This window comes from Perca fluviatilis, chromosome 7 (assembly GCF_010015445.1).
Source record: "Perca fluviatilis chromosome 7, GENO_Pfluv_1.0, whole genome shotgun sequence".
Classification (NCBI taxonomy): Eukaryota; Metazoa; Chordata; class Actinopteri; order Perciformes; family Percidae; genus Perca; species Perca fluviatilis.
This window is the reverse complement of record NC_053118.1, coordinates 28,577,888-28,590,584: the sequence shown is the minus strand read 5'-3', so window position 1 is coordinate 28,590,584 and position 12,697 is coordinate 28,577,888. Positions and strand designations below refer to the sequence as shown.

Sequence of the window (12,697 nt, the reverse complement as noted above, 5' to 3'; positions counted from 1 at the left end):
GCGATTTAAAATAAAAAAAAGAAAAGCATTTCATGCGGCTGTGATAGTAAATTTTGTAGGTGCCTTTACTGGTGCCATTTCTTTAATAAATGCAGTGGCATTTGTTCTATAATCACTGAATTCCGTTCTTGGTCTCCCCTTACCTCCTGATGTATTTTAACTTTAGCGCAGATAGTATCAGTAATCTGCTAATGACATGATGTGTGTGTGTGGTGACTGGGGTTTGGTGTTGTGTAAGAGCTCGGTCAACAGTGAATGTCATTCATTGGATGGGCTTACGTATGGCGGCCGTAATGAGTGACTCCACTGAGGGGGTGGGGGGGGCAAGCAGGTGCTGGCTGACGCTGAGTTTGTGTATTTAATTGTGTCACTTACTACGGCTCTGTGAGAGCAAGTGGGTTGTGAGTGATGTCATGCCCTGATGATGCTGATGTCACTCATTTTTTTTGTTTCTGTTACAGAGAAGAAGGCTGTCAAGCTGTCTGGGTGTGAGTGAGCACCCTCTAGTGGAGCTGCTGACACGCTGTCCTGCAGAGTCTGTTTCTAACCATCAGCATTTCAAGGTAGGACCACAGTTCAAGTCAAAGCACAGTTTGCTGACAAAAAGTTACTTCATGGTGCTATTGTAGATAAATAATGTATGTCTTTGACTCTTGGCTGCTGTGTTTTATCAATTTTGTTTCATCTGGGGCATGAAATAAGCTTTTGTGTTTAGACGAAAACTGATACAGGGCCATCTGTGATGAGTACAAAAAAATATGAAAGTGGAATTGTTTGTTGGCAAATGTTTCAAAATGTTTAATTTTGCAGAGGAACATATTGTGATGCGAACATCGCCTAACTCGCCTAATTTTGGTGATAAGTGATTCTGTGAAAAGACTAGATTTTCCTCTGTGGGCTGAGCAAATTGTACAGCCTTTGGGACTTTTACATTTTTTTTTAAATGCATAGTCCTAAAGATCAAAACTACTTTGTTTTTCTTTGTGGTTTTCAAAAGTTGTTTATCAAACACATTCTACTACTTTTTGATAGGGATGCACCGATCCAACTTTTTCAGTCCTGATACCGATACCGATGCCTGGGCTTTGTGTATCTGTCGATACCCGATACCGATCCGATACCATTGTTGAATTAATAATAAACTGTATACCTTCCACCTTATACCTTCCTTCAACCATGTGGAAGAGACGAAAGGCACCAGACTTTCCTAACTAAACATTACTTTCCTAACTAAGACCAAATAACATAGATGTAATGTATTGAATTCTTATTTATTTGTTATTAAAAATTGTGCATTAAAATCTAGTATTGTACTTTGCAGTGGTACCACCACCCCTTGAAACATTTACTTTGCAGACATTGCAAACAGCAGACGAACTAGTTGGCGCGGCAAGCGTGAAATATCTCCACACAGCCGACTCTTTGGCTCGCTCCATGTTGCTTAACGGTTAACTCAACTCTTCCAGCATGCGACACACGTTCTGCTGACGAATTACTTTAGGATATGCTGCGACAAAAAAATAAAATAAAAAAAAACTTGGATGGATCTGTTAATTTTTCCGATCATCGATCCAGCTATTTTGTCAATATCGAGGCCGATATCCGATCTTCGTATCGGATCGGTGCATCCCTACTTTTTGATGGAGTTTTTGGTACCTGATGCTATACTCAAAACCCAGAAACCAAACTGTTAAATCTCAGAAACACTGAGTATTTGTGTGATTCTTGGAGGTAGATGTAGCGTCTGAGTCACGCAGCAGCACCAGAGCTGTAAACAAGACATCTCTCTCGATGATGAATGTGTTGTGACTGATGGGATCTTATTTGTTCCAGACGTCTATGGTCCAACGTTGAGCAGAGACCATGTGGTGTTTGGAGCTGCTCTTACCACTGCTGTTGATCATTAATGGTAATACATTCCTTTTCCTATTTGTTGTTTGATGGTAGACATATTCTTCCATTGTGCCTCACACTATAACCACTATGCATGCAGTGATTTTACACTCTGTCTCCAGCGGTGGAAGAACTATTCAGATCATTTACTTCAGTAAAAGTACTAATACCACACTGTAAAAATACTCTGTTACAAGTAAAAGTCCTGTATTGAAAATGTTACTTAAGTAGAAGAATGTAAGTATCATCACGAAAATGTACTTAACAATAATAAAAGTAAAAGTACTCTGCAGAAAAATCTTATTTTTAGATTATTTTAGAAACTGGAAACGACACCAGTTCAACACCAACAGTTCTGTCAAGTGTTTAGTCGGCTAATCATTTCAGCTGTACTTGTAGGCCTATATATTGTTGGGTATTTTAAATAATCTATAATAAAACATTGTATTTTATAAACTACATGTGTTTTCTGTGCAAAAATCTTAATTTGTAAAGTAACTAGTAAGATGTCAGATTAATATAGTGGAGTAAAAAGTACAATGTTTCTCTCTGAAATGTAGTGGAGTAGAAGTAGAATGTGGCATGAAATGAAAAGTAAAGAACAAGTACCTCAAATTTGTACTTGCATATAGCACTTGAGTAAAATAACTTACATTCCACCACTGTCTGTCTCTGATCTTCTCTCAGATGCCAGCTGCCAGTGGAACGTTTGGGTACCTCGGGACATCTCGGCCATGACCAACTCCTGTGTGGTCATTCCGTGCACCTTCATGTATCCGTCTGGTATAAGGCCGTACCGTGGCACTCACGGTATCTGGTACTTCGGCCAGCCGTACCCTCAACTCTTCCCTCCCGTTGTCTTCAAATCACGTACAGACGTCGTACACGAGAGCTACAAGGGCCGCACCAAGCTCCTGGGTGACCTGCACCAGAGGAACTGCACTCTGCTCATCAACAACATTGGCACAGAGCACTCAGGGAGATACTACTTTCGTGCTGACCTTGGTGGAGCCAACATGTATACGTACCCAGACTTCTCTGAGCTCAAAGTTCTGGGTAAGTCACTGATCAGAGTGGAATATACATTCAACTGTAACCAATAAACCAGAAATATAAAATCCGTAATAGTAAAGAGTTTTGCCTTTTAATCACTTCAACACAAAGGCTGAAACAATTCTTTCAAAAGACCTTTCCATTTAATCTTTCTTTGTCATTTCCATTCTTTTATTCTACTTATTTTGTGTTATTGTTTTAGATTTTGTACAGTACTGTTATATTTTAATGATTGGTACAGTATATTTGCTCTAGTTTTAACTTAACACAGGACACATTCCCGCACACACTTTTAAAAGAATTTGGACTTATGCGTCCCAGACGACCTCCGAATATAGTCTAAGTGATCAGATCTTAATCCATACTAAAATGCCTCCTATCCTGGGTGTGTTCTCACCTGTAGAGCTGTCCATCTGTGATCAGGTCACTCAGAACAGATGTTAAAACCAGGTGAAAACAGGGCCTATGCTGTCTGCATGGAGATAAAATACTGCTTTACAAATAAAGTTCCTCTTATTATTATTATTATTAAGAGATCCAGTAAAGTCTTTGTATTCCTGTCCGCCAGATCAACCCAACATCGATGTCCCAGAGGAGATTGTCAGCGATGAGAGTTTGGAGCTGACATGCTATGCTCCAGACAACTGCCCCGACATGACTCCAGAGATCCAGTGGATGTACACAGACTACCTGCCTGACCCAGAGTTCAGCGCTGACTACCTGGAGGAGAGCAACACAGCGGTACTCTCCAGCACCCTCACCTTCACGCCCAGACCCATGCACAACGGGCAGCTCCTGGGCTGCAGGGTCTACTACCCCAACACCACACTGGTCTATGAGAGGCTCATCTCTCTGGACGTCAAATGTAAGTTAAAAGGCACCTCGCACTATAGGGCCATTGAGTAATAACGATGCTTTTCCACCTCTGTCTATAGTCTTAAGGGGACTGTTGTGTCTGACATGCCATACTAGAGTCCCAACAGCAATTATGTTTCCTATCAAGCTGATTTCATTCTTGAGTGTCTTCCAGGCAAAGGTTAATACGTTTCCAAAAACTCAAACATATCCTCTTTAGTGTTTTTGTCATGCATGCATACATCGCTGTCCTACATTGAGTTATATGTTGCCAGCCATTTTCCTTTTAAGAGGCAGTCATTATTTAAAATGAGTGTTGTTCAGACACAATGTCCTGGGACAATAAATTCTTTGTCTTACCTTCCGTCCCAGATGCTCCACGCTCTGTTTGGGTGAACGTGTCCTCTGAGGTGATGGAGGGCAGCTCTGTGATGCTGCACTGCGAGGTGGACAGTAATCCTCCTCCCAGGATTTCCTGGATGTTCGGAGACCAGGAGCTGCTGTGGGACACGGCATCCAACGTCTCCCTCTCCCTGGACGATGTGACGCCTGCGCAGGAGGGAATCTACACCTGCGTTGGGGACAATGGCTACGGCACCATGAACACTTCACTGTACCTGGCTGTCAAGTGTAAGTCTCTGAGATAGTTGCTGCGTGTCCCGATTCCTACATGTACATTCAATTTGTATGTAGTAGGGAATCAGGACTCAGCAAGTTACATTGCATTTAAAAGTTTAGGGGATTATTTAAAATGAGTTTGGATTGTACAATTAGCTTGAATTCTCCCATCAACACAATTAGGAAATAGTCTACTGAAAATTTTTTGAGTATCAAATACTCATCCTCTGTAGGCTTACGTGGCTCTTAAAAGTTTGCAGCTGGGTGAAGTACAGAAACTTTTCTCAGCCTGGATTCAGTTACAAAAGCCTCTTCAATGGAAAAAGCTTCAAAACATTCGTAGAATCACGACTCCAAAAGGAATGATAATGTTTCTCTGTAACTGCTGCATGTGTACAGTAAATAAGCAACTTTTTACTCACAAGTTTGCCATATCAACTTAAAAGGCCATGACATGTTCACAAACAAAAACATTTTTTTCCCATTCTAACTACATTTTGTCAGTTGATATTGATTGATTGATTTATTTCTAGATCAAGACGATAAAACAGTAATCCAAAGGATGACATGCTAAAGTAAAATACTTATTTCCAGCATGGTCCTTGGTGTTAGACACAGGAAACAATAGACAGCAGACAAACTCAGAGTAAAAAGACATACAGTATTAGGAATGGAATAAAGACATAACATAAAACAAAATAAATAAGAAACAAAAATGCTATAAAAACTATCCAATTTATCAATAAATATTCATCTTGTTCCATAAAAGCTGCTTGACCTGTCTTTTAAAAATCCCTGGTGATGAGGAGTTTTGTAGCAGTAGGCAAACTATTCCATGCCATGATACGAGTGTAAAAGAAAGACTTTTTAATTGCATTATTAGCTCTAGGAACTATGCAGGAGCGGATGCTGACCCTAGTATTATGACTATGCTGCGTGTGGACCGTGGTTACATTAGAGCATAAATATTTGGGGGCATGACCATTAACAATGTTAAACATATGGTTCAGCTTAAGTTGTTCTACTCTTAGATGTACAGGTAGTAGACCAGCTCTTGTATTTTCTTACAGTGTACGTGATAACGAAGTATTTTCCAAAATCTAAATAAGAAAAAAATCTAAAATGTCTCTACATTGTTTTACAGACCCTCCCCGCGAGCCCCTTGTGAACGACTCTATGACGGTACTAGAGGGATCCTCGCTGGCCCTGCACTGTAGCACCCAGGGCAGCCCGGCCCCAACCCTCACCTGGCTGAAGGACGGGGAGCTGGTGGGCACCATCACCGCCGACGAGCTGTCAGTGTTGGAGATCGTAGAGATCACACCGCAGGGAGACGGGCAGTACCGCTGCCTGGCCGAGAACGAGCACGGAAGAGCCAGTAGCTCCTTCAACATCACTGTTGAGTGTGAGTGCTTCACTGTCCTGCATGACAGTAGTGTAAAAAGTAGCTAGGACATAGAATGATAATGATCTGCAGATCAAAAGGATCATGGCAATACTTGGATCATCTGTAATGAGCATTTCTAAAGATCTTGTTTCAACTTTTTTGAAGTAAAATACTCTGCTTTTTTGATTTACAATTTCCTACTTCCATTAAGAAAATAAGAATAATAATAAAAAAAATGATCTTGCCCAGACCAAAATATCAGAATCAGAAAGCAGTTTATTGCAAATATATACAAAGTGGTTGTTTAAGCATGTTTTATGAAGCATAACTGCGAGATAACAATGTTTCATATTCATATTCAATGCTGTTATTGTAGCTCTTTTACTCTGTTGTCTCCTTAATAGATGCCCCGGTCCTTCTGGATGAGTCAAAGTGCACAGTGGTGAGGGAGGGTGTCCAGTGTGTCTGCATCGCCACCGGAAACCCAGAACCCACCATTGAGTTCTACCTGCCCGACCTGAACATCACCATCAACGAAACAGACGGCCGGTACAACTTCTACACGCACACAGACGGACACACTTCCACGGGTATGATCAAGCTGCGGGAGAAAGGCGAGAGGGTCGACAACGGCGGCCCTGCTGTCAACGTCCACTGCAGCATCTACAACATGTACGGGAGAGAGAGCATACACCTGGAGCTACAGCAGGAGAGTGAGTGGAGACTAACTGTACACCAAAACAGATTACTTACTTGTGATTTTTGTTGTAATGTTTGATAATACCATATCAGAATGTCCTCCTTCTGCCTCTGCCTCCTCCTCACCATCTATCTATTAGCATTCCTTTGTGTTATGCAGTAAGTCTGGTGATATTCTATGTTTTTCTTTATGTCAACAGAGCCCATGAAAAGACCAAAACCAACTGTAAATTGATCCTATTAAAAAGTATTCCTCTGTGCCATAGAGCTCCATTGTTGTCCAGAAACTATGTAAAAAAACATCAAAGAGCCTATGTTGCACTGGGTGACATGTTTCCTTTATTACCATGAATATAATTATGGGCACGGTAGTTTGTTTTGAGCCGATACCATATACACTGTCCTGCTGCCATAAGTTAATTAATTGTGTATTGATCCACAGCAGAAAATAGTCCCCAACAAATGCACTATTTCCTTCTGTTTGAGTAAAGTTTATGAAAAACTCCAGTGCCCAGCTGTTTAAGGGGAATACTGTATTAATCCTTTAGTATAGCCTTTTCTATTTCTGTATTAAGAAATGAAACACATTTGAAGTTTGTTTTTAAAAATGTCTCTTAAGTAGGGATGGACGTACTTGGGCGTAGGAGTATTTAGAGACAGATGAAAAGGGCTTTCACACCAAACGCACCAGTTGACATTTTACAGAAAAAGGTCACTGTTTCCAGTGGAGAGAGTGTCTCTCTCGGCAAGCTATAGCAGTGAGCACAACGCTGATTTTTCGCCTGGTTTTGCTACCAAAGTAACTAAATTGAGACTAAAAGTAACTCAAGTAAAAAAGGCAACATGGTCAAAAACATCATAGGAATGTGCTACTTTTCACTTTTACACATAACCTCATGCAAACGGTTGGTCCTGCGGGATTGGACTGAAACCTGCATAACACATTTGTTTTTGATCTCTTCATGATTCATGGGATCAGAAAATATGGATTATTTCAGCCTTATCCTTTAATTATCCGTTAAATGAAATTATCGTCATAAAAGTACATGATGGACATTGCAAATGGATGTTTGTGTTTTTAGAAACTAACATTAGAATTAGAATTATTTTCTTCTTTTCCTACCTATTGTGTTCTCATTGGAACATCTCTCCCTAAATAGATGCAATCCTGTTGTGATTAAGTCAATCCCTTAATGTTTGGTAGGCTACATATTGGAGTTTTAAAATGGCGTCTTCCTCTTCCCTATGCTCTTCTTTTCCTTATAGTGTGCCTTCTTGTCGGCTAGTTGCACAGTTTTTCTATGTGTACTTCATTATGTTGATCAATAATTGACTCGTATACCCTCGTTTTTTTTCAATTTTGATCACCTTTGTTTTCAGAAAAGTACATGATGGCAGTAATAGTTGGCACCATTGGAGGAGTGGCGGTCATAGCCTTCATCATTGCAGCAGTGAGATACGTTGGCCACAACAACAAGAAGTGAGTATAAATGACAAACTAATGGAGAGGCCGATGCGAGGCAGAAGTAGTCGTTTTCCTCACTCAGCATTTTCTAAAATCCAAGGAAACACTTGAGCCTAGTCATCCATTCTAAAACACATTGATGCACATTGTATATGAGTGGATGTGGGATTGATGTGGACGTGATAATCATTTATCCAGAGCAATTAAGCAGTTTCTTTGCCACGACAAGTCCCCCGTTGAAATCCCTGGAGATCCACATTGGCTGCCTTGGGGAGTGGGTCAGCAAGCTGGACTAACCTTATATTTCGAGTCCCTGCTCTGACACTGCTTCTGTATCCTTGCTAGCTATGCTAAATAAAAACCCAGGTAGTCCTCTTAACAAAGGTGCTTTATTTTAGCCTCAAGGCATATTTGGACCCCACCAATTTGCACGCTTTCTCTGACAAATCACCCCTGAAGTGGGTGTGAGCTCAGCGACTAAACCCATAAAATAACCACATCACCTCACACCCACAGTTGGCCTCCAGCTTAACCTTACAGAGCTTGTTGTTTTAAAATGGATGCCCAGGCTTGGCGTGTCGCCCTGCGTTAGTGGCAGTCGAGACCGAGTCTGATTATGTGACTCCGTCCCCCAGAGAGAATGGCAACCCTAGGCAGGACGTGGTCCTGGAGAACCCAGCTTTGTACTACAGCGCAGTCAAGAAGGACAAACAAAATCTGAGGAAGAAAGTGGTGAGACATGCTGATGTCAATGATTATGATTATGATGAATGGGTTGGATGACCATTCTCAGATTGTTTGGGGTTACAGTTTTGTGTAATGCAACAAGTTGTAAATTATGAGACCCCATTTTGACCTCTGAAAATGAGGGAATAGGAGTCTCTCCCACTAGCACTCCAGTGGCTCCAACCATGACCTTTCCAGACACTGTTTTCTCTTGCTTTCATCGCTTCTCTGCGTTTTTCTGTCTGTTTTTCTCTCCCCTAACTCTCGCACAGCTTAAGACAGAGCTGTTGGGCTCAAAGTTTAACTCCATTCTAGAGGAGACTACGGTAAGGTTCCTAAACCAATCCCCATTACAAACCACAAGCCTCAGTGACAGATGCATCTCCTCGCATATCAGCTTCTGTGTTCTGTACACTGCCGTTTGTTTCCGAAACTGCCTTCTGCATGGCTGCCTCATTGCTAACACAAATTGCCAAACTAACAGGAAACATCTCAGTCTCCCTGTCAGTTGTCGACCAGTAACCACTAACACCTTTTCTTTATGTTGTCTGTCGCACTCTTCTGTCATCTGAGGTGCCACCAGCACCTTGCCAGTCATTTGTGCCGCTGATCGGTCCTTCTGTCTGCAGGGAGAAGACGGGGATTATCAACCTGTGGGCTCTATGGCAGGACTGGAGAGGAAAGAGCTGAATTACGCTGCTCTGGAGTTTATCGGGGCCAGGTCCAGGGAGGGGGCTTCGGGGAGGGGGGATGATGGCAGCAACTACACGGAAATCAAAGCCAAATGAATCGCGATCCTTCCCTGATCCCTCGGCTATGCGAGACGCAGTGGCAGCCCCAACACATGTCCTGTCTCATAAACTGTGTAATAACCCTCCTTCCTCTACTGGATTCCATCCTGCATATGACTCTTTTTTTTCTCATTTCTTCAGATTTGTCACATATAATGTTGATGCCACTACTCCCTCCCAGCCTCAAGCTGCCCCTTTCCCAATGGAACGCCCTTCACATGCCATCATTTGGGAAAACTGGTACTTTTTTGGGTCGGAGCATGACCAACTGGACAATGTAAAAGGAAGTGTGTTAGCCTCAGTTGTAGTACATGGGCTCTAAAACATGCAGTGTTAACTAGCAACCACGTTTTTTTGTTGCTTTCTCCATGTTCTCCATTGTGATTGTCAATGTTATTGTCAAAAGACAGACATCTGAGTGCTCGCATCCGTCATCACTATTTGCTCTACATCTGTGTCTTGTAACTGTCACTGTGTCTGCTGCCAGTCGAAGCATCAGGGCAAGGAGTGACTGCGCTTTTTGTTCCCTTATATTTATGTGTGTCTATCAGCAGAGAGCAAACCTCTCTTCTCTCCTTCCTCTGGTTAATTACATCCCGAAAAGATGAGTGACTGAGGCTAGAGATGGAAACGCATCTTAGCATCTTATTTACATTTACTTGTATTTAATGTGTGCTGTGACTCGGTAGCCTCTCAAAAAAATGAAGAAATGTCACCGTCACTTTTGATAATAATTGAAGAGGTTTTGTAAATTCAAGTGGTACACTGTCCAGTTCTGAAAAATGCCACAACTTCTTTCCAGTATTTTCCAGTTAACTGTAGAATGTGTTGAGATTTGGGGTGAATTTACTTCAGTGTGGCCAAAATGTCTGTCTCATCTTCTACTTCTTCTCCTTAAAGCATGGGTTCTAGCTCTCTGATTGATCTGGAAAGTACAGACCTAAAGCACAACATATTTGAGCGTGAGTGGCAGAAGTGTTCTCTCATTTAGACAATGTGCGTGTTTGTATGCGTGTGTGTGTTCGAATTGTGCTGAAAGATCATTGATCACTGGGGTCTTTGGGAAGTCCGAGCATCACTTCACTTGAGAAGTTGATGCTTTTTTCTCACATGGTTGCATCAGATGTTTGAATGACAAAAAGTGATGCTGACTAGCCAGCTGGTTGTGCTATTCAAAGACATTTGATGAACCTGTGATGTAATATCAAAGCACACTAATCGTCTAACTTGATAATGATGGTGTCAATAATATATATATATTAATAAGACGTATATTGATAGGGAATGGATGTCAGTATGTACAGTAAATACCCAACATGACTTTTTGCCAACAGGCACTTCAATTATGGATACAAGCCAGTGTGAGAAGTACAAACATTTTATCTCACACATTTATGTCACACATCATTCAAATACATTTGACTGAACATTGTCTTAATATGAGCTTGGTGAATAGTACCAACATCAAACTAGTGTGCACTATAGTCAAAGTCAAATCTGAGGCTGTGTTTATATGCAGGCTGTGACCTTCTTATTGACTGTAATTGAGGCTGATTTAAAGTACAATACCAGCTGTGTACTTTTCTATTAACCCTTGAAAGGGAACTACAGCAAAAGCAAAGCTACAGGGGCTCAGATATCCAGACTCCTCCCAACCCATCCACATTACCCACAAAGCAACCAATAGCATCTTTTTGTTAGGTCCTCCATGCCTGGTATTGGCCCATGTCTTTCAAAACCCCATGCGCCTTTTTTGTAACTCTGTATTTTCTCAGACTTTACAAAGCAGAGTGGCATTATAGGAGGACATTATGCAAGTGTTTTCACATTCTGAGCTGTACTGCCCATGACAAATACCTGACCTTTATGCCAGTAAGTCAGTGGAGTACCCCTTTCATTTATGAGAATAGTGTCAACCCACCAATGAAGCCATCACTGTGCTTCTTCCGCTTTGAATCACATCTTGCACGTCCCACATCTCGATTTCTCTCACAACTCATCGACACACTGCAGCCTTAACTTACTAACATGGTCTGCCATTTTAAATAAGACAACATTTAATCGTTTGATTGATATTTTAAATGGGTCTACTCACTTTCATTCAATGTAGGGAAAATGCAAATAGATAATTACTGTGTATTGTATGTTGGATTGTTTTAACAATGTAAGTCATAATACAGTGAACACTTGGCGTCTAAATGAATCATGCAAAACAATTACCTAGTCAGTTTTCTCTGCAAGAAACGATTTCTAAAATACTGAAGGTAGCGGCTGCAGTTTGACTTTAAACATAAATTAAGCAACTTGTCCACTGATTTTCTCCTCCTAAACAGACATTGTTACTCTGTATGTATTGATTTTTGACAGAGTGCTCAAGTGGAAACTAAAATCTAGCTAGAGATGTGCAATGATCTCTTCTTGAAGACTTAAATTACTTTTGATACACATGCTCTGACTAAGGCTTTATAAACGCATGTTATAAAACAACACTGCACTGTGGCAGTCTCATTTAAAATGATGGATTAAGTTCATCAAGGCAGTAGTGTGTCTGAGAGCTGTTTCTAATTGGTTTTACAATCAGCTGTACAAAACACAGCAAAGGCCTCTAACTGTGGCAACTCCATATATGGGTAGACTGTTCATGGGCAGCGATGGCAATATGAAAACAAAATTGCACTATGAGGAGTACTTCAGTTTAAGCTGTTCAAATGAACCTAATAAATAAAAAATAATAAATCTCTCTCTGCCAAAAGCATGTTGATGAAGCCTTGGGTTCTCTATGAAGCAGGGCAAAGAAATACAATGAGGAAAAGGTGTATAGGATCATTTTTCATACCCATTATGCTGTGCAGTGTGTAAACTACACATGAAAGAAGTGAGATCTTGCTCACCAGTGTTGGTGGTAATGTATTACAAAGCCATGCATTGTTACAGTTGTTCACCTGCAGCTGAGAGAAGGCATCACTGTCACTATTTTAGTAGATGCATTACAGTTACTGTTGTAACATATAGGGCCCTATTTTAACGATCTGAAACGCAAGTGTGAAACGCCAAACGCAAGTAGCTTTGTGGGCGGATCTCGGGCGCTGTTGCTATTATACCGGCGGGATAAATGACTCTTGCGCCCGACGCAAATCTTAAATGGGTTGGTCTGAAGTAGCTAGGTGTGGTTTGGGCGTAACGTGAAAATAACCAATCAGAGCGTCATCT

At 41.2% G+C, this 12,697-nt stretch overlaps 1 protein-coding gene across 5 annotated transcripts; it reads left to right on the top strand.

Moving 5' to 3' along the window:
- The first annotated feature begins 458 nt into the window (after nucleotides 1-458).
- Nucleotides 459-12,242, top strand: LOC120562552 (myelin-associated glycoprotein-like). 5 transcript variants are annotated; one of them, XM_039806289.1, is made up of 11 exons: nucleotides 459-563; nucleotides 1,834-1,909; nucleotides 2,581-2,949; nucleotides 3,515-3,811; nucleotides 4,174-4,431; nucleotides 5,564-5,824; nucleotides 6,211-6,519; nucleotides 7,886-7,985; nucleotides 8,606-8,702; nucleotides 8,969-9,022; nucleotides 9,326-12,242. In XM_039806289.1, exons 2-11 carry the CDS (start codon nucleotides 1,864-1,866, stop codon nucleotides 9,482-9,484), a joined length of 1,950 nt encoding a protein of 649 aa, XP_039662223.1. In that variant the 5' UTR covers nucleotides 459-563; nucleotides 1,834-1,863; the 3' UTR covers nucleotides 9,485-12,242. The 5 variants fall into 5 exon arrangements, with proteins under 5 accessions (XP_039662223.1, XP_039662224.1, XP_039662228.1 ...); XM_039806290.1 differs by lacking the exon at nucleotides 8,969-9,022; XM_039806294.1 differs by lacking the exon at nucleotides 8,606-8,702 and having other exon boundaries at nucleotides 9,326-9,467.
- The last annotated feature ends 455 nt before the right edge of the window (nucleotides 12,243-12,697 follow it).